The following is a 19554-nucleotide window of genomic DNA, read 5'->3' on the forward strand; positions in this document are numbered from 1 at the left end:
ATCTTACACAATGGATCTTTAATTACAAATGAACTGTAATTGTTCTGTGTCTGTTGTGTTTATGAGCAGAGGCGCAGTTTGTGAACAGGCAGGGCAGGCAACTGCTTGGGGCCCTGAGCTGATAGGGGGCCCCCGACACTCGGAGCCTGAGGGCTGTTTTTACTGAAATGTGCAGTGACCAGCCACATCCCAGTCCCCCTTAAAAAACAATGGCCGATTTGCAATGACATCTCAGTAGGAAACCTCCCTAAAGGGGCCCCACCTCACTTTAACCTGTGTGAAGTTATCGTTCTGCAAGTTGGAAAATGAAGAGGATTATTTACAGAGTACTGCATATCTTTTTTACTCAGTTTATATATACGTTTTTTTCAGTTATTTACAGTATTTTATTGTTCTATATATTTATATTGTTTTATAATGTGGGTACTTTACAGTGTAATGTATTTTTTTAACTACGTTTATATCGTTTTTAAAAGTTATTTACAGTATTTTATTGTTCTTTACATTTATATTTTCACATACTTTTTAATTACAAGGTTGTTCAATGTTATTTCATTCATATTGAAAAAAAAATTTGAACTCATACATTTTTCGTTGGTGTCAGATTATTTATAACATAATTGTGTGATCACTGGTTGGAAGGGCCCCCTGGGAATTTGTGCTTAGGGCCCCTACAGACTCTAGAATCGCCTCTGTTTATGAGGCATACCTGTTTATATGTAACTTGTACACGTGGATGTCTATGATTGGGTTTGAACACAACAGGTGAAGCCTCACTACAGTCGATCACACGGTGTCATCTCTCTCTCTCTCTCTCACTCACTGCAGCGCTGCATCACAGCGGAAGTGCTGTGCGAACCAGGAACTGCCGGAAACACGGCGATGTGTCGCGGACACGATCCGGAGAAGATCCGCCTGTGGCTAACCTGAAACAGCTGATCTCTCCCACCAAGACACACACACACACACACGCACACACACACACACACACGCGCGGAGCCATGGGGGGATCTCAGAGCGTGGAAATACCCGGAGGAGGAACCGAAGGCTTCCACATCCTCAGAGTGAGAGCATTGTTTGTTATTTGATGTGTAAATGAAGTGTGTTCGCTGTTTTTAAAGCTGACCCACGTCCAGCAGAACCTACGTTTGGATTCATTCATCACCTGCCGCTTCACCTGTGAGGGTTTGCGGGGGGGAAGCTGGTGCCTGTCCCCGCTGACATGGGTCTATAATGACGGGGTGTAAACGGGACACATCACTGATCCATCACAGGTTCAACAGCACTGTGTAAAGACTCAGGTTCACACGGACCAGGGGCGTTCACATGGTTTCTCTGGGTGTGCTGTAGGGCTACAACTAACGGTGTAAAATATAACAAAAATTACGACACAATGAAACTACAATTTGATAATATGTGATGTCATTTTCAGCTTCAGTTAAATACTGACACAGAACTTGACGATATTACTTATTAACTAATAAGTAACTTATTAACTTTAACGAATCTGTTAAATTTTCTAAATTTATCGTTTGGTTCATAAATTGCAGGAAAGGATGAAAAAAACTAAGATGTTGTTCTGTGTTTCCCAAATTTCAAAATGACAATATAGAACCAGAACATAGACACGATTACAACTGATTTTTTGCTTTGCTAATTGTGTCTGATTTGAAGATGAATGTTTAAATTGTTCAGCCGTAAAGTGCTAATCAAAGCTCAATTTCACAATGTTAAGATCATACAATATGCAGCTTTATTAGGGATTAAGAAAATTTAGAAGAAGAAAAAAAAGATTCTATCAAAAACAATTTCTGTACAATATTGAATACACCTGGATTAGCATCATTAACATCATATAATAGAAAACAAGTCGAAAACAGGCAATGTGAGCTACACCTATTTAAAAATATACAGTGAATTAATATTAGCTTTCATTAGTTTCAATGTCTGTATCTGTTGATTATGCCACGAACACCTTTCAAAGTAAAAGCACTCTCGTGTTTCCTGAATCCATATTTTTCCATCAACACTTTTATTGTGAAATATTTGCCTGCATAGAGTCCTGTATTTATGTGCAAAGGCAGATTAATAGTCCAATGTATGTAAACATAGCAGCATCAACAGCAGCAGCAGCAGCAGCAGCACACTCCCTGCCTAAATAACACAGGTGTGCAAGATTAGTGACACAGCTGTCATGTGCTTGCACTCTCGTCCTGTGTCGTGTTGCTGCACAGCCAGGCTCTTCATTCTCTGCAGGCCACAGAAACAATTGCTCAGATGCAACAGAACTCAGGCAGGTTTATGAGTCTCTTCCCACCTCCCACAGCACGCCGTGGCGGTTTATGGCCACAGGTCCTGGAGGAAATTGTCCAGGATGGTGATAAGTTGTGAGTGTCCTGCACGCTGACAGGATGCTGACACCCTATCAGCTCGCTAACATGACCTGTCGTCATCATCAGTCTGACTATAAATATTAACCTGACATGTCATAGTGAGAGGAAACGTCGCCCGTCCATTTAACTCTCTCTACTTTCATTCACCTGTGATTAATTTTTTTGGCGAGTGACTTGATATGGCTGATGAGTATCCACACATTTTTTTTTTAAGATGACAGAGTTTCTAACTTCCTCACCAACTTTCAGGGGTGAAATAATAACCTGTATGTCACCTTGTTGAATAACCGGTGGAGCCACTGTTTGACTTTTGAGAAATGGGCGTAGACTTTAGTTGCGAAAACCTGTTGTGGCTTTCAAATAAAAAGTTGATGAACTATCCCTTTAATGTCACCTACTCCACCCTGCACAAATACACGTGTGCAGACGTTTGGTTGCTGCTGGGTAATTATGATATGTAAATAAAACATTTGCCACGAGTATGAAGTTCCTTCAATTCAGTTTTTAATTTTGCATCTTCGTTGAAATCGAAGGAGATTGGAGAACGGCAATATTCACAGAGACGTGTAGTTTAAAGAAGTAGTTCTTTAAACTACACGTCTAAAGAAGAAGAACTAAAGAAGAAGTAGTTTATTTAAAGATGCATTATGTAATAAATCTAAATCAACTGGCCATAAAATCCTCCTAATATGTCACAGAGACTCAGGAATAATGTTCATATAACAAACTGAACTCACCAACAACAACAGTACAGACAAAATATTTGCATTAAAAAAAAAATTTTGCAGACTGCAAATCACGTTTATGTTTTGAAATCATGTTTTGGCATGTGGCGCCATCTACCGCTGTCTACCAATCATTGCAGTCAGTAGAGTCTCAGCTGCCGAGCAACCACGGGTTGCCAGTTACGTCAGAAAACAAAACCTAAAAGACCTCGATATTTTGAATTTGAATGTGGTAACCGTTTTTGGCCACATTCTTACATATGACACCTTTAAACTACACTTGTCTGTGAATATCAGGCTTTTCCTGAAACCGATGATCAAACATGTCGGTCTTTTGTATGGAAGCCGAGAACGGCCATGGGTTTTACTTCTTTTTATGCACCGTTATCTCGTGATAACGACGTATTATATCGTTATCTCCATATAACAAAGATTGTTTTCTTGTGATGATGAATTAATATATTTAGTCTTCTCCTTAAATTTCGAGGACTAATCTGAATTCCGTCTCTAACAGAAAGGCACAATGCAATTTCTGCCCGAGTTAGTCCTTCCTGATACGTTGATCGATAACGTGATCTGTCATTTCACCTCCCTGGGACACACCTGGACCAGACAGTGGCAGCCTTTATACCGAGATAACAAAATGATTAATTTGTTATCACGAGAAAACAATCTTTGCTATATGGCGATAACAAGATAATAAGTCGTTATCACGAGATAAGAAGTCAAATCCATGGCCAGCTTCCGTAGTTTTGAACTCAAATACCAACACAAAAAAAGTCGGTACACTGACGCATGTACTCGTGACATTTGGAGACTTAAACTTTAGTCCAAATATATTTCTTAAATGTCATCTCTTGTCACTCTGTAGTGTCTTTGAGAGGAGACGTCTTCGGTGTTCTAACACAGGAGATTATATTACATTTAAGTAATAATTATGGCGTATGACGATGTTCCACTGTTACATTATAATGTGGCATAATTAGACTTTTCTTATTGGAAATTTCTAACATTTTCTGAATATTTAATGAATTGAATTGAATTAGATATTGATACCAGATCGTTTGTCAAAGGGACAAATTCAACCTTTTCATTTTTCACACATAAATGGCCTTTTTTTTGTGGTTTTACTGTCTTCACTTGGTTCCATTGGTACATTTAACCAAGTAAAGCTTGGAATAATGATTTTACCACTTCCTCTAGCTGGCTTCCTTTCCTAATCCAGGTGTCTCTCCCAGTGTCAGCTGGAATAAGCTTTTCTTTTTTCTTTTTTTAAATGGATGCATGAATGGACATTAGTGTCTCACAATATAGGCTTTATTGTGCGTTTATGATGCTGCATTTTACAGGTGCAAGACAATTCTCCTGGTCATCGTGCAGGCCTGGAGCCGTTCTTTGATTTCATCATTTCCATCTGTGACACTAGACTGGTACGTTGGTTCGCTGCTTTGCATTATCTTCACAGTGTTTCAGTACAGTAGTGACGGACATGTGTGTGTGTGTGTGTGTGTGTGTGTGTGTGTGTGTGTGGATGTATTGATCTGTGGCAGAACAAAGACAACGACACCCTGAAAGAGCTGCTGAAGGCGAACGTGGAGAGGCCCGTCAAGATGCTGCTGTACAGCAGCAAGACGATGGCTGTGAGGGAGACGACGGTCACGCCAAGCAACATGTGGGGAGGTCAGGGACTCCTGGGAGTCAGCATCCGCTTATGTAGCTTTGAAGCAGCCAAAGAACATGTTTGGCATGTCCTGGTGAGTGTGGAACATGGAAGCATACGATACATTTTGATATTTTAAGCTTGAGCTGATAATATTTTGTTTTGATTACAGGAAGTGGAGCCAAACTCACCTGCATCTCTGGCCGGTTTGAGAGCCCACACCGACTACATTATTGGAGCAGACTCCGTCATGAACGAGGTAGCTGCTCTGCAGGTTGACGCCATTCATGTTTGCACAAAGGTTGGCTGAGAAGGAGAAGGTGACCGTGTCTGTGCTTCTCTGCTCTCGCAAACAGAGCGAGGATCTGTTCTCTCTCGTGGAAACGTTCGAGGGGAAGGAGCTGAAGCTGTACGTCTACAGCACGGACGCAGACAACTGCCGCGAGGTGATCATCACTCCAAACTCTGACTGGGGAGGAGAAGGCAGGTATGTCCCTCTGTCGAGGAGAAACCAATAATAAACTAAAACCTTTTAAACCCTCAGCGCTCACACGGCACGGATCGGTGCCGCAGGTGCACTCTTGATATATTGCACTGTGAATAATAATAATGCACAACTCCTTATATGGACATCCTGGGTGTGTGTGTTTATAGGTCACATATTCAGGCTTTACAAAATGTGGTTTTTAGTCTTGAGTCAAAGATAGGATTCTTTTTTCTTTTTAAAGTATATTTTGAATTGAGATTTGAATCAGGGCCACTGCAGAGAGGGCTATAGAGTAGTGATAATTGTGCAAAAGTCCCAAAATAGACTGTTTGTATTTTATTTTTGTTCATAAAAATGAGCCAAGTGAGCTTTGACATATTTCCAAATTTCACAAATTCAAATTCTTAAAATGTACTATTTGCTCAGGTGTGTTTATATAGGTGGTGAACATAATAATAATAAAAAAACATTTATTCCGATTGCCTATAGGTTGTGCTTTTAAAAAAAAAAAGATATAAAACACTCTATATTGCAAATTCTTATAGCCTCTGTATATACTGTATGTTTTAACATAATAATGGGGAAAAAGCAGCCTAAATGCTCTGTGTTATAAGGGTTAATTACATACTGGTTCTTCTGCTCCTTAACATCTGGCCTCAACTTTATTACACGGAAGTTAAAGTACTATTTAGTAATAAAAGGCCACTAATAATTATTAATTTGTGCATTTATTTAACTGTTAAAGTTTAAACTGTTTCATTTCCTTACGAATGTAGAATGTATGCACCATTCCAGTGACAGCTGCACTTAACAATAGTGTTGTGATGGGAAAACAAGCAGTTTTTTTTTGTTAAATTGTAGTGTCAAAGCTATTATACCAAATCATATCCTTCAGTTTCATAAACCCATGCCTTGATATTTTAAGAAAAGTTTGTTGCTTTATTTCACTCTCTTCAGTCTAGGATGTGGGATTGGCTACGGTTACCTGCACAGGATACCCATGCAGCTGTTTGCAGAGGACAAGAAGATCGATTTCCCTTCGCAGACTCCAAACGAACTCCCGTCTTCACCTAAAGATGGATTCATAGAGGTAGTGAAGTCAAATGCGTGTTTGCATTCAAACTAAAAGAGCATGTTTTTTTTTTTAATCATCTGCGTTACATACACATGCCGTCATTTACTGAGAATGTGATTCTGTTTTCCAGGTCCATCTCTCTGCCGTCATTCCGACCAATCCAGTCGATGTGTCTTCCTCTGCATCGACTGGATTAGAGCAGCCTCTCACCGGCTTGTCCGTCTACTCTAATCCCACCACTGTCCTTACTAAACAACAGACAGGTATTGATCAAAATGTCTAAAAATCTGATCAACAGAAACAAATGGGAAACGCCACAAGTCTCTTAACCTTCTTATTTTTGACATGGAACACAACATTAACAGTTTCAAGAGAGCCAACAGTTCCACTGTGCAGCCAAGTCCCACCCTCACATAATGTTCATCCGTCTGCCAATCCTGCTCCAACAATACCAGGTGAGGAGAAGTCATTCTGGCCCAGGCTGAACCTGTAGCTCATCCAACATCTCCGCTAACATGAACATATCTGTCGTGCAGGATTTCCACATTTGCCAAACCTCAATATCTCCATGACAAACATAGGCCAAGTATGGCCACCTGGAGTTGGATTCCAACATTCAGGTATTGTTTTGTAATTTGGTGTGTGCTTGGGTTTGTTGTAAATAATCTAAATTTGATCTGTATTTTTCATGCTGTCTTTAATCCGTGTACTCTAGTCAAAGATAATTAGGGCCCAAGCCCCTCAGATTATTATTATTCCATGGCTTTGCTGAGGTGGTTAGCATGCATAAAAACGTGTTAGTTTCCCTATTAAGCAGCAGGAGTGGGAAGAACTTTAACTTCAGAGGAATCTTTGAATAATAAGTTTTTTGTGGAATTGTACTTTGTTTTTGCTCTACAGGTCATCCTCATCCAATGCTTTCTTCTCTCAACCTTCCTGGTGCGATTCATGGTGTCATACTGCCTCCCTCCATCACCAGCACTGCTCCTGCTGGTACTCTGGTTAACACATCTCCCTCTGCCACAGTCCGAATTAACAGATCAGCATCCGAAACCTCACACCCATCGTCATCGTTGTCACCGACCGCCTCTGAATCAGTAAATATCACGATGACAGCGGACATGTCTTAGCAGTGAAAGCACCTTCATGTCGTCGGCTTGTTCTCGAATCTGTACAAAGCGTACAGAGTCTTTTAGCTGCTCTTCAGTTACACTCTGTTAAAGTTGTTGTACGAGAGCTCCACTTTTTCAGATGCTGGAATTACGTTACTGCAGCACAATTAGCACATTTCCTATGAAAATGTTGAAAACATGAGAGAAAAAAAACAAGGTAGAAGAAGGCCGTGGACCTCATGCAGTTTGATGGACAGTGATGCACAACTTTTAAAAAATTGTTAATTTCCCAGTCATGCCGTTAACAAAATGTACATGGTTGCAAGTGTAAATTTTGTGGGGAACAAGGTTTCTTTCTCATGTGCAAATCTGTATCTTTACATCTTTCTTTCAATCTATTTTGTACTTTTATGCACATTTCCTAAATTTCTATGCCATCCTTTGTATTCTTGCATCAATTCAGTACCTAACAAGTCCACTGGGGGTCAGTACAATCTTATAGAATGTAGGCAAATACTGGTTGAACTAACTGCACCCTAATGTGTGAGATCAGGTGATGTTAATTAAATACACTGTGAAACACTATTCACTGGGAGAAAAGGTTTCCTGGCATTTATTATTCACTCTTAGCAGAACTGTACAATTTATACCCAAAGTGGAACATAGAGCCCTTGAAAAAGTAAGAGCAACAAAGCAGCAAAATGAAACCACTCCAGGAAACTAGTCTTAACATTAGGAGGAAATTTTAAGTTTTTGCACATGGTTCTGTTGCAGCTCAAAAATTGAAAATCCACCTGTACAACATATACAGTTTCCGATCCATATGTTAATTAATATTCCTGCATAGGATTTTATACATTTTCTACATTTGGTTAATTTGTGCATTTAATGTATGAAGTATGATGCCCCAACCTACATGTCACTAAATGCCACTTGTATGCTACACATTACATTCCCTTGGCTAAGTAACTCAAATTAAAGCCTAATAGGTGTGTGAAAAAAAAAAAAAAAAAAACATTTAGCCAAATCAACAGTGAAATCTTTGTACTTCTACTAAACGACGACTGTCCTCTCCTCACAGTATATTAACTTCTAGCAGCTGAATCATTTGCACCCTGGCAGGACCATGTTATTTAATCTTAACGGCAGGCTGCCAAGTTTCCTTTAGGCTCTTTAAGGCTTTATCCATCTGCAACATCTGAACAGAGTGTACAGTCGCATTTTCTTCAAGGTATGTTGTCAGTTTCAGTGCTTTTCATCGGACCATTTAAAGATCCTCTTACCCATGTCCTTTAAAAAAGAAAAAAAAACGACACTGTCTCTCCTTTAATAATCCTAGTGAAGAAGTAGAAAAAGCCTGGCACAGGTCTGAGGATGTCAGGTGAGATCTCACCACCTGAATCCTCCTCTTCCTCCTCCTCTTTCTGCCTGTTGCATATTCCACAAGCTGGAGCCAATGCAGGTGCCGGAGCAGCCTGGTCAGTTTGAGTTCAATGCTGTCAGTACGAGATGATACTGGAGGACGCTGGTCCTGAGCCAGCAGTGCTCATCTGCAAATTTCCAGAGGAGCTTGACCTCCTGATGTGAGGGAGCAGGTAGGGGTCACTTCCAAGCAGGAGAACATCGATCCGGTCCTCCTTCCTGTATGCCAGGCACCGCCTTATGAAAGCCTGGAGGGGGGGAGCATCCAAATTATTTAGGTCACCCTTTGATTGCTCAGGGACAGATGTATTATTATTATTAAAAAAAAAAAAAAAAACTGCTATTGATTTTAAAGAGGCCCCTTTTTCCACTTACCTTTGCTTCATTACTAGCAACAGGCTTGACAGGGAACTGGACATCAGTGGCTTTGAGTATTGTGTTTTCCTGCAGGATGTCTTGCTGTGACTGGTTGTGGCCAAAAGGCTGAGGGGGGGAAAAAAGGGATAACGATCAGGCATGTGATACAAGAAATAACAATGAAAAAAGCAAAAGGATCTGCATGTTGCTCCTTACCTTCCTTCCATACAGACACTGGAAAAAGATGACACCCACAGACCACACATCCACCTTATTGGAAATCTTCGGAGGTTCTTTACCAACCACAAAGCATTCAGGAGGCAAGTACCTGGTCCATATTGAAGAGAAAAAGTATAATATGTTGATATTAGCTGCATGTTTTCATTTTTCTACTACTTTTAAATCAAGACCTATATATTAGATTAGATAATCAATTCATAAATATATGCTGATATTATTAAACTAATACTTTTATGTTTATAGAACACCAACAGGGATGATGCTGTTCAACTATGTCAATTATTTAATTACTTCCACTATCATTATCCATGCTGCTGTGTCATTTTTTTCTCTCTCTCACCAATAGGTGCCTGCACCCTGTGATGTCAGGTCCATCCCGTCTACGCCATAGTTGTCATCGTCCATGATTTTTGACAAACCAAAGTCAGTGATTTTGATTTCCCCACAGGCCGTGCCGTCCACCAACAAGATATTACCTGGAAACAGGAGGACAATAAGTCTGTGTGATGTTGTAGCGACTGCGATCATTTGTCCAAAGGAATAATGTGTACCTGGCTTAAGGTCATAATGGATGATCGGTGGTTTGATGTCATTCAGGTATTTTAGTGCGTTCACTATCTGCATGACTATAGACCGCGCCTCCTTCTCAGACATTAGCTTATGCTGCTTCAAGTAGAAATCCAAGTCGTTGCCTTCGCAGTACTCCATAACAGTGCAAAATCTATAGGACAAAGAATAGGTCTAATGAGACTTGCGCCCAATTCTCACAGCAACCAAATTAAAAGTGCAAGACATGATTTAAAGGAAGTATCTTTAAAAAGTGACTCACGTGTCTGTATCCAGCGAGAAGTAGTCGTAAAGTTTCACAATTCGGGGATGGTCCAGCTCTTTGTGTATTCTGTACTCTCGACATGCATGCCTGGAGAGAGGATGGTCATTATTCATTCATTAACTTAGTTCTATATAGGAGAGAAGCAATCACGCTAATGGCGGAAAACACACAAACTTGATTGAATTTTTTTTTTGCATTTGAAAAAAGTCTGTGTCAGTATTATGCAGATCAGGTAACATACTTGTGGTAGTTCTCCTTTTTCTCTTCTCTCCAATTTTTGTTGAGTTGGTGGATTTTCACAGCAGCATACCGTTGTTCAATCAAGTCAAATGCCTGTGTAACACACAAAATGTTGGCTTCTGCTTGGAAAGCGACACCTGCTAAGAGCATTTTCGTTACTTTTAAGCCCTTGATATCTAAATCTGATGACTGACCTTGTAAACTTCACTAAAACCCCCTCTCCCTAGAAGGTGCAGGAGCAGATACCGTTCATTCAACGTGGGGTGATCTTTAAATCTGTGGATTGAAAAGAACACAGAAAACAATCAGGATCACAGAAGTATCAATGACGAGTTCTTCAACCATCACCTTTGCCGTCTCATGACTAGTATGTTAGAAGCCAAGTGGAACAGTATTAATTACATCAGAAAATAGTGTTCCTCGTGTTCCAATGTCAATGCAGTAACTGTCAAAGACACTGATTGAGACTCACTGTGAACTGTCTTCATTATTTATTCTCTTCAGCTCCCGAATGTGAAGGTTGCGCACTCTCTCCAGACGCTCTAGCTCCGCCTGAATCTCAGCTTCTTCCTATAAATGATTCACACACACACAAACACACAAAGGCACAAAAGAAACTTCAGAGTTCTGACTACAAGGAGAGGAGCTCATCAAACCCCACTTGTGCACAGTTGAATAGTTCTGTATTAAATATTAACGGCTGACTTGGTACAGAGTCTGTCAGGGGCTGTCTGCGATGCTTATTCATCGGGAAAACAATGAATACATCGAAAAACTACAGGCTCACTCAATCCTTGGGGTGATTCACCATAGCGGCGGCTTAGCTCAGGGAAAAGGAGAATGGGGCTGAATACGTTCACGTTAACATTAACAGAGTATCTAAAAAAAAAAACACCCCAAAATCTACACAATTCTCACAGAAAGGCAAATGTGCCACGCAATTTAAATCACAAATTGTTTGGTAGTTGACAAACCTTCTTGAGATGTACGAGTCGCAGTTTGAAGATCTCTTCCTGTTCATGGTACTCTGCTAGTGTCAGCCTTTTCCAGGATGAGAGGGATAAAGTCACATTAAGCTACTACACAAGAATAAAACCACACCAACATAAATCTACAGGAGGACTTACAGCTGAGGTAGGCTGGGTTTTAGAAAGGGATCGTTTTCTGCTCCATTCACTGCCTTGGTTTTGCGTTGCTTTGGCTCTGAGTTTGTAGTTAGTGCTTGGGAGTTGCTGGAGGATGGAGGTTTCCTCTTGGCTAGAAGTTTTCTTTGCCTCTCGATGTCCTCTCTCTGTTGGTTTAGCCGCTCTTGCTGTCTTTTGATGAGAAAACAGTGATATTGTTAAGTTAGCGTTATGTGTATACACGTTTACCATTTATAGTAGTAGCCAGAGAAAGGCAGACCCATTTGCATGCTTTGTAAATGTGATGCTACTTGAAAATCATAATAAAAAGATTCTTACTTCACAAGGTTTTGGAAGGCATAGCCATCTGTCCATTGTTCAGTGAATGAGGCTCCATGTCTCACTGTCGTGAAATGGCCTAAACGTAGTCTATCCTGCATGCTCTTCTCCCGGCAGGCTTGCTTCTCCTGGGTGCTCTGCATAACAATATAGAATATTGGTTTGTAAGCAGACGCATGAATGATAAGTGTTCGTTAAAGACTGATAGTAGTTTTGTTACAGACAAAACTACCTTTTCTATAAGCAGCTTCTTGCTCATGGTGATGCATTTATTCAAGCGTTCTTTGTACTTTTCAAGTAATTTTTGTTGTTCGTCTATCTGTCTCCTGAGATCACAGTTTGCCTACGAAGCAGAAAAAGAAAACAAGACAATTACATTATTCTTCCAATTGACAAACTTAAAACTATAAATATTCCATGTCTGATGTTGAAAGACAACAACTTCAATGTCTTAACATTATTGATGCAAGGCGGTACACGTTTCTTCTTACCCTTAGTAAATCATCTATTCTGCCCTCTTTTTTCTCAAGGTCGAGATTCTTAGTGCTTTCAAGGGCAGCCAGTTTCAACACTGTAAGGTCAGTCTAGAGTGAAAAACAACAAAAGATGATTTGTTGAAAACTTGCCCAGCAATCTGAAACAAAAATAAAAGTGAGGGTGACTGAACTAACGGTCAATTACTTCACCTGAACAAATTTGACTGCTAGTTGCTTTGGATGTATTATGTGGTCCCCAAAAGACAGACTAGTAGGAGATGAGCTGTTTTGTCTAACCTGAAACAGAAGAAACAGTGCATCTTCTAAAAGGCAACAAGGTCAAACAGAGCAGCAAATTACATTTTTTGAAGTTTTGAAACTTACAGCAGAGCCCTGAGTGGAGTAGGAATGTGAGTTCTGGGGCGAGCGAATCGCTGGTGGGAGACTTCTCACAGGACTGGACCCATTTCCTCCCTGGAACTAAAAGGTTAAACAAAAAAAGGACATGTGACTGCTTTTGTTTCATCATGTTGCTATTATGTTATACGTTATCTTATAAATGGATTAGCACAAATTATTTATTTGATGCTTTATTTCACCATCAAACGGAAAACTTACATCAAAATAATCACTTATTTTGGCTCCTCGCACAATTGATTTTCCTGCAGAGGGAAATTTAAAAAAAGAACATTGCAGTTCATTAAAATATTATAAGAATAAAGCAATAAGCAAGAGACTACAACCTGTCGAACTCAAAGACACTCACCTTGGCTGCTCTCTGATTGGATCTCAGGTTTCCTTTTTCTACCTCTTGGAGTTTCAGATTGTTTCTTTTCTGGGGTCTGAAAGATAATTTTTGGAATCGTTTAGTAATTGTACAAAACAGAGTAGTTTGGAGCTTTTATCAAATCATTATACATACATTGACTTATGCCGGGAATAATTAAATACACATTTTAAGGCAGAACAGTAAACTGCAACCACATTTGCAGACTGGATCATATACGTACCGAATAAGCCGGCGAACTGCCCCTTTTAACATCAGAACCCTGTCAAGTGAGAAAGAAAAACAGTTTTAGGCAGCCACGAGAGAGCAGGAGCACCAGGTGGTAACCAGCAGGTTATGCACACATGATATGAATAATGTAATGATGGCACTTGATCAAAATGTATAGTCGAGAATTAATTAAAAGGAGGAACATGTAATGATCAAACATATGCAAACAAGGCACTGCTAATTCAGACTTTGCATTACCACATCAAACTACCTTTGCACAGTCAAGGTATTTGTCAACATGTGTCGTCTCATGTGGATGTCACTCATGCATCATATATAATAATGTCTCAAACATATGCTTAGCAACTGCATCCAGACTTAGGGGGAAAAAAGCTTTTAATTATTGAAGATAAACATAAAAGCAAATAAATCGAAAAGCATGCAATACTAAAATAGGTGTTACTGTAGCCTTGAAAGATATTCATGCATTCATGCAGGCGCATCTAATGTGCCGTTTAAAAAACAAAGCGGCATTGAATTTAGACCAGTTTTTTGTTGGTCAATGGCACCGTGCATAGCAATGCACCAAAAATATGCCTGACCACAACTCATTTTAAGACCTACACACCCTCGCTTCATTCCCAGGCAACCGTTTTGTTCCCGAGGTGATCATCTTAACGCAAACTAAGTCCGTTATCACAACCACTTATATCACAACCTTGATCTGTCACTTGAGCTGAGCAAGAGTCATGTGCGATATATAATGAATATGGAAATCCAGGTAGGAATTATTCAGTGTCAGGACACAGCATGGTGGTTAGCATCACATGCTGTACCAATACTTTTCATTAGCATTAAGGAAGCTATTGTATATATAGTCCTATCCCACTCCATTCAATAGTGAGAGACTTTTGAATATACCCGAGTGGAGAACATAAAATGAGGAATACCAACAACACGATCATATGAGGTAAAAATCTGAGCCTTCATGTATTAGTTATTGGTTTGATAGAGTCTACCTCACAGATGGAGGGTCACCAAGCTCAAGCTCAAGCATTTGATTTGGAAATATTTCACAGATCTGTCATACACAGGTCGGCCAATGCTAATGCCCCTACCTCCCTGAGGGGGAACAGTTTACCAACAGGGTGGCTATAGCTATAACTTGAGCGCTCCAAAATCCACCTCAACTGTGAAACATCACATCATTTATGTTGATTTGTTTGTTTTAATATAACCATTGTTTTCACAGGAAGCAGATTATTTTATTCATGGTATTAAAAAGGACAGGATTATCAAATATACTCTAGAATCACACAGACAGTACAACACACTAGCTTTGAAATATGCAGTAACATCTTTTAGCCAAGGGGAACTCATTTATTGGCCTCAGCTCCAAAACCATAATAGATTAAATAGGTTTGAAAGCTACCTATACAAGGTACACTACATTTAAAATCAGCCAATGGTGATTGCACTGGTGTGTGTACATGTAGACAGTGTAAAATGGTTTTCAAATAAAACAAAAGATTTGGACCTGTACCTCTGACTCCTTATCGCTTGAAGATCCCAGACTTCCAAAACTGTGATTGGAACATTCATTATTGGTCAAACCCTGTGGGGGGAAAACATGATGCAATTAAATATCAATATTATTTCATAACATTAATATATAACCAACGTGACCACATTTTTACTCACTTTGGTTCCCCCACTTGCACTGCAAGTGCTGCCCCCTGTGCTGCCACTGACCCCACCCATAAAGCGTGCCTCCAGCAGCTCCTGTCTCCGGGGGTCCAGGCTGTGCAGCTCCTCCATGGTGCCTGGGAGGATTAGCAATAATAAACAGTATGCCTCAGTTATTTAAGGATCAGCTTAATTGAAGCCCTTGAATGCCCACTCGAATGAGATAATACAGTAGTAGTGAGCTTGACAGCACACTTGTGAAACATCACGAACATACCATGATAGGTGTTAATTTTTTGTCTCGACCAGAATATAGGGCGAGACCAAATTTATGCCAATTCCCCAGCTGTGTTCCTAAGACAGATTTCACTCTACATATGTGTAGCACCAAGATAACATGACAGTTTTTATCTTATCCCTGATAGCACTATTAAATTTGCTTCGAGTAGCTTAATACTGCTGCCAACAGGAATAATAAAGACAGCCAAAATAATGTGATACAACTGAAAATGCAGAAGACAAGTAGCCTAATAGGTAATAACAGGCCTTCCTGTGCCACAAACTCCATTATCATGAGAGCACAAGAGCAATGTGTCAACTGCTAGGCAATGATGAATGCTGTGCTCCTGTGGGACTGTTACATGAGCTCCCTGGGCTTCAGTGTTGCTGCAGACTCGGAGGGGTCTGCCCACTAAACCTGTGTTTTAATGAGACAACCATTTTGAATTTATGAAGTGCTGTGGAGCATACAGTGGGTAGGGACTTTTGAATATACCTGAGCGGGGAACATAGAATGAGGGATACCAACAACACGAGCATATGAGCTCAAAATCTGAGCCTTCGTGTATTAGTTATCCACAATCAAATGTTCATGTTTTTCAACAACAAAAACAAAAATAGTCTTGCCATCAACTAATAACACCATTAGCACTATGTATACACAGCAGCGCAGCATAGCCATGTTAGTCTGGCAAATATAACTCATGTGGAATGAGTAGAATACCAATGCATTAAGTGTTGTCTCATCATAACTTCAACATAAGCACTAAAATATTTAAAAGATGCAGTCACTGCAGATTCTATGACTCTACCTATTAAAACCATTATCCTTAAGAGACGCTGTGGCTTTAAAAAACATTTCTGCTGGTGACATAAAGCCATAACCATGTCTCACCTTCCACCCAGAATTTTAATGCCAGTATTGAGTAAATAAATTGCATATCTGCTGTGTGCTCTCTCTCTCTCAAGGATTCCCCTTTGTTTCAAACATGAAGGCCTCAGTGCATGACTATTGCATATATCTGAGCCCCTGCAGGATCAAGCGGTTGAACCCTTACAGCTCTTGCTGTGGATGTCATTTTGACTCCATGCTGCTTAACAGTCAGACCACCTGTTTATGGCAGACACTCGGGAAGTCTGATAAATCTTTGGCATAAGATGGGTTGGATTACTTCCACCTCAATTCATTCCAGGGCTGAAGTCAAAACCACCATAGATGATAACAGCCTTACAATTTTCTGCATAGACAAAAGTCATACTGATGTAGGCAGACACAGACAGACATTACAATCCTCAATTGTTGTGTATAAGCTGACAAAATACATAACACTGTAGAGGCTACTTAAAATTCCCCAAAATAAGGAAATTGGCCCCATTAGAACAATATCCTGTTGTAAGTTGTGAGTGCAACAATAAAGCTTCATTAACTTGAGTGACAACCACATAAGGCCACTACAAAAAAATACCTAATACCCATCAGCTGTTTAAGTGTGTGTTAGCATGCTGCAAAACCCTTAGCAGCTTCTGTGTCCCACGGGTGTCCCTTCCACTTCATTGTTGGGGCATTTAGCCTAACACCGTTTAGCTCTTTAAGTTAGTGATAATAAAAAGGTCAGATAAGGCTGCCTACCATTAACTGCAGTAGCATTTACTATTGCTAAATAAAGATCAGAGTAACACTTTATGTGAAAACATACAGGTCATGTTGAAAGTAGGCATGGGATGATGTTAAAATTCCCCGTCATAAATAACCTGACCGAATGAATTGCAATTTGCAAATATTATTGCAGTAATATTTTTTTTTTTACTTTACTTTACTTCATAACTTTCAGTAAAACATAACAACATTAATAATCGTCCCACATTTTGACACCCTTCTGTTAGGATAACTTTCACAGTGGCCCAGTTCGGAAGTGATGAAAGCAGGAATTGAAAAAACGCATGGTGAACATACCAGGCATTAAGACTACTGAGAGTACTGAATGCCGTTTGTGGGTTTTTGTTTTTTTATTTATGGATAATGCTATTCAGCCTATGCTTTTGTTTACCAAGTCCCATTCGTCTTCTTTCCATGTAATGGCAGTCTGTGTCGTGCTGATATGACACCATGTCATTTACAAAACTGATGTCCAACACTCACATTGGGTTGTACCATTACAAATAGTTACTACACAGCTCCAATTGATGAAAATGGAGCTTGTTGGACAGGTTGATTGCATGAATTCTTGAAAAATCTTAATTTTCTTCACTCAGCTATCTTGATAACTGAAGTTCATCACACTCAACTTATTGCCAGAGCTTTTTTATTGCAATGCATGATGAAAAATTGTGTAATAACACATGCATACCTAGTATGAAGCCAGCATCGTAGACCCACACATGCAACCTGCACAAATACTGTGTTGTGAAGCAGCAGTTTGCAGACTACTAATGGTGGTTAATAGAGAATTATTGAAACTAATCCTGTCAGATCACATCAACATAACCGGAAAAACTGACAAGCAGTGCCAGTAAGCTAGCTAGATGACACTTTGAACAGTGGAATTTCACATCACCTTATTGTGAGAGCTTTCACGCGGTACGCGATGATATCTTTATAACCCACCTCTAGTTGAAAACCGATCTTGTCGACATTGCACCTCTGCACATGCAAATATAATGTGTTGATGAAGAACCAGTCTGTGCACAAATTATTTCAAATAGTGAAATGCACACACATTCACTGCCTGTGTCTAATCCCGTCATACATCATCATCGGAAATGACTTGACTTCGCTGATTGCATTTATCGACCATAATTAAAACGTCTCTCCGTAACTTAACTAGTGTTTGCTCTTGTAAAAGCAGCGTGCTTGAAGAAAGATGCGCCGACTTCAGCGGTAACCTTCCCACTCTGCTAAGGGTTTATCGCCATTATGCGCATATTTATCCTGAGGTTAATGCACTGGCCTGACCACAGAAACACGGTCCTGTGTCTCCGGTGCTACCAGCTAGCCAAAGAGGCTCAATGGACTTTGGAGCTGAACGGCGTTACTGTAACGTTAGCTAGCAAGCAGGTTTCGCCACACCAATGTTTTTTGCTCGGTCATTTTTATGCATTACCCTTTCACTCTACACAAAATGATCCAAACGAGCATGTAAAACACAAACAAACGTCTCAAAACGTTCCACGATACCTTCCCGGGCCTTCACCACAGCAGTGGTATGTTGCTGAAAACACAGTCCGTGTGGGGGACGTGGAGAGCTGGGACCAAAGATGGCGTCCCCTCCAAACTTCCACTACTTTGGACACTCATCAAGCTACTTTTCGTGTGTACATACGGCAGCGCACACGGTTAATTCCTTCACAGCGACTATGAAATCAACCAAATGTCGGAGCACGGTTGTTCTTACGTGGGTGCAGCGTCTGCCACTGGGTGAAAAACGACTGGTTAAACGATCAGTTTAATGACACAAACCTCTACACACCTCAGCAGTGCGTCCTGACTCCGTGGACCTCTCCGTCTTCAAGTGGTTGTCTATGAAACGTCACGCATCGTGTGCAAAATTCTTATCCCGAGGGTGATGCGTGTTTATCCTCACGAACATGGCAACATGATGAAGAAAAATGTCATATACATATAATGCCAAAATGTGTCTATAAATGCAAAGCGTAGCACGCATGAACTATGCAGTTTTGCATTCAAGCACAAGAAGAGCTGCCATTGAGTAAAACTAATAATTATTTGGTTATATGAATTAAAGTATTCTTAACATTTTAATCAAACTCGCAACCTTTTTTAAAAAAGAATGCTTGTCGATATCGAAAAGTATCTGAGATAAATTATCTTAAAAGTTTGGCATTTTGGTGTAAATAAATATGGTTACTTTTTATTTTATTTTACTTAAGAATTGACACACTAGAATCCAATTAAGTAGAAATAAGAACAATAAACAATAGCAAACATTATATATATATAAAAAAAATACAACAACTCTAAATACACATTTTTATATATATATATATGTACAGTAGATATGTGCCTCTCCAAACAAAGCACACACTATATAACACAAGTGTAATAAACAAAAACAAGCAAAACAAGACAAGAAAAAGAATTTGACCATACAT

The 19554-nt window shown here is 39.8% G+C and overlaps 2 protein-coding genes across 2 annotated transcripts; one reads left to right on the forward strand and one right to left on the reverse strand.

Moving 5' to 3' along the window:
- Positions 1 to 1001: 1001 nt before the first annotated feature.
- On the forward strand, positions 1002 to 7470 carry LOC310942942 (Golgi reassembly-stacking protein 2-like; the record flags this gene model as incomplete). Its single annotated transcript, XM_083908413.1, has 8 exons — positions 1002 to 1064; positions 4468 to 4548; positions 4669 to 4872; positions 4951 to 5037; positions 5135 to 5265; positions 6223 to 6355; positions 6471 to 6603; positions 7241 to 7470. The coding sequence occupies 8 exons, from the start codon at positions 1002 to 1004 to the stop codon at positions 7468 to 7470; spliced, it is 1062 nt and encodes a 353-aa protein (XP_083764539.1).
- Positions 7471 to 8212: 742 nt separating this feature from the next.
- Positions 8213 to 18739, reverse strand: tlk1a (tousled-like kinase 1a; the record flags this gene model as incomplete). The annotated part of the gene is given in 24 exon segments (XM_083908954.1): positions 8213 to 9122; positions 9250 to 9357; positions 9448 to 9559; positions 9812 to 9947; positions 10023 to 10192; positions 10301 to 10390; positions 10545 to 10636; positions 10738 to 10819; positions 11016 to 11113; positions 11518 to 11584; positions 11671 to 11859; positions 12007 to 12143; positions 12239 to 12349; positions 12498 to 12590; positions 12693 to 12779; positions 12867 to 12962; positions 13101 to 13144; positions 13249 to 13324; positions 13493 to 13531; positions 15023 to 15094; positions 15181 to 15302; positions 18620 to 18659; positions 18661 to 18696; positions 18698 to 18739. Coding segments are annotated over 24 exon segments (2310 nt in total). The 3' UTR covers positions 8213 to 8951.
- Positions 18740 to 19554: the final 815 nt, after the last annotated feature.

Source organism: Microchirus variegatus (genome assembly GCF_963457635.1).
Source record: "Microchirus variegatus genome assembly, chromosome: 22".
Classification (NCBI taxonomy): Eukaryota; Metazoa; Chordata; class Actinopteri; order Pleuronectiformes; family Soleidae; genus Microchirus; species Microchirus variegatus.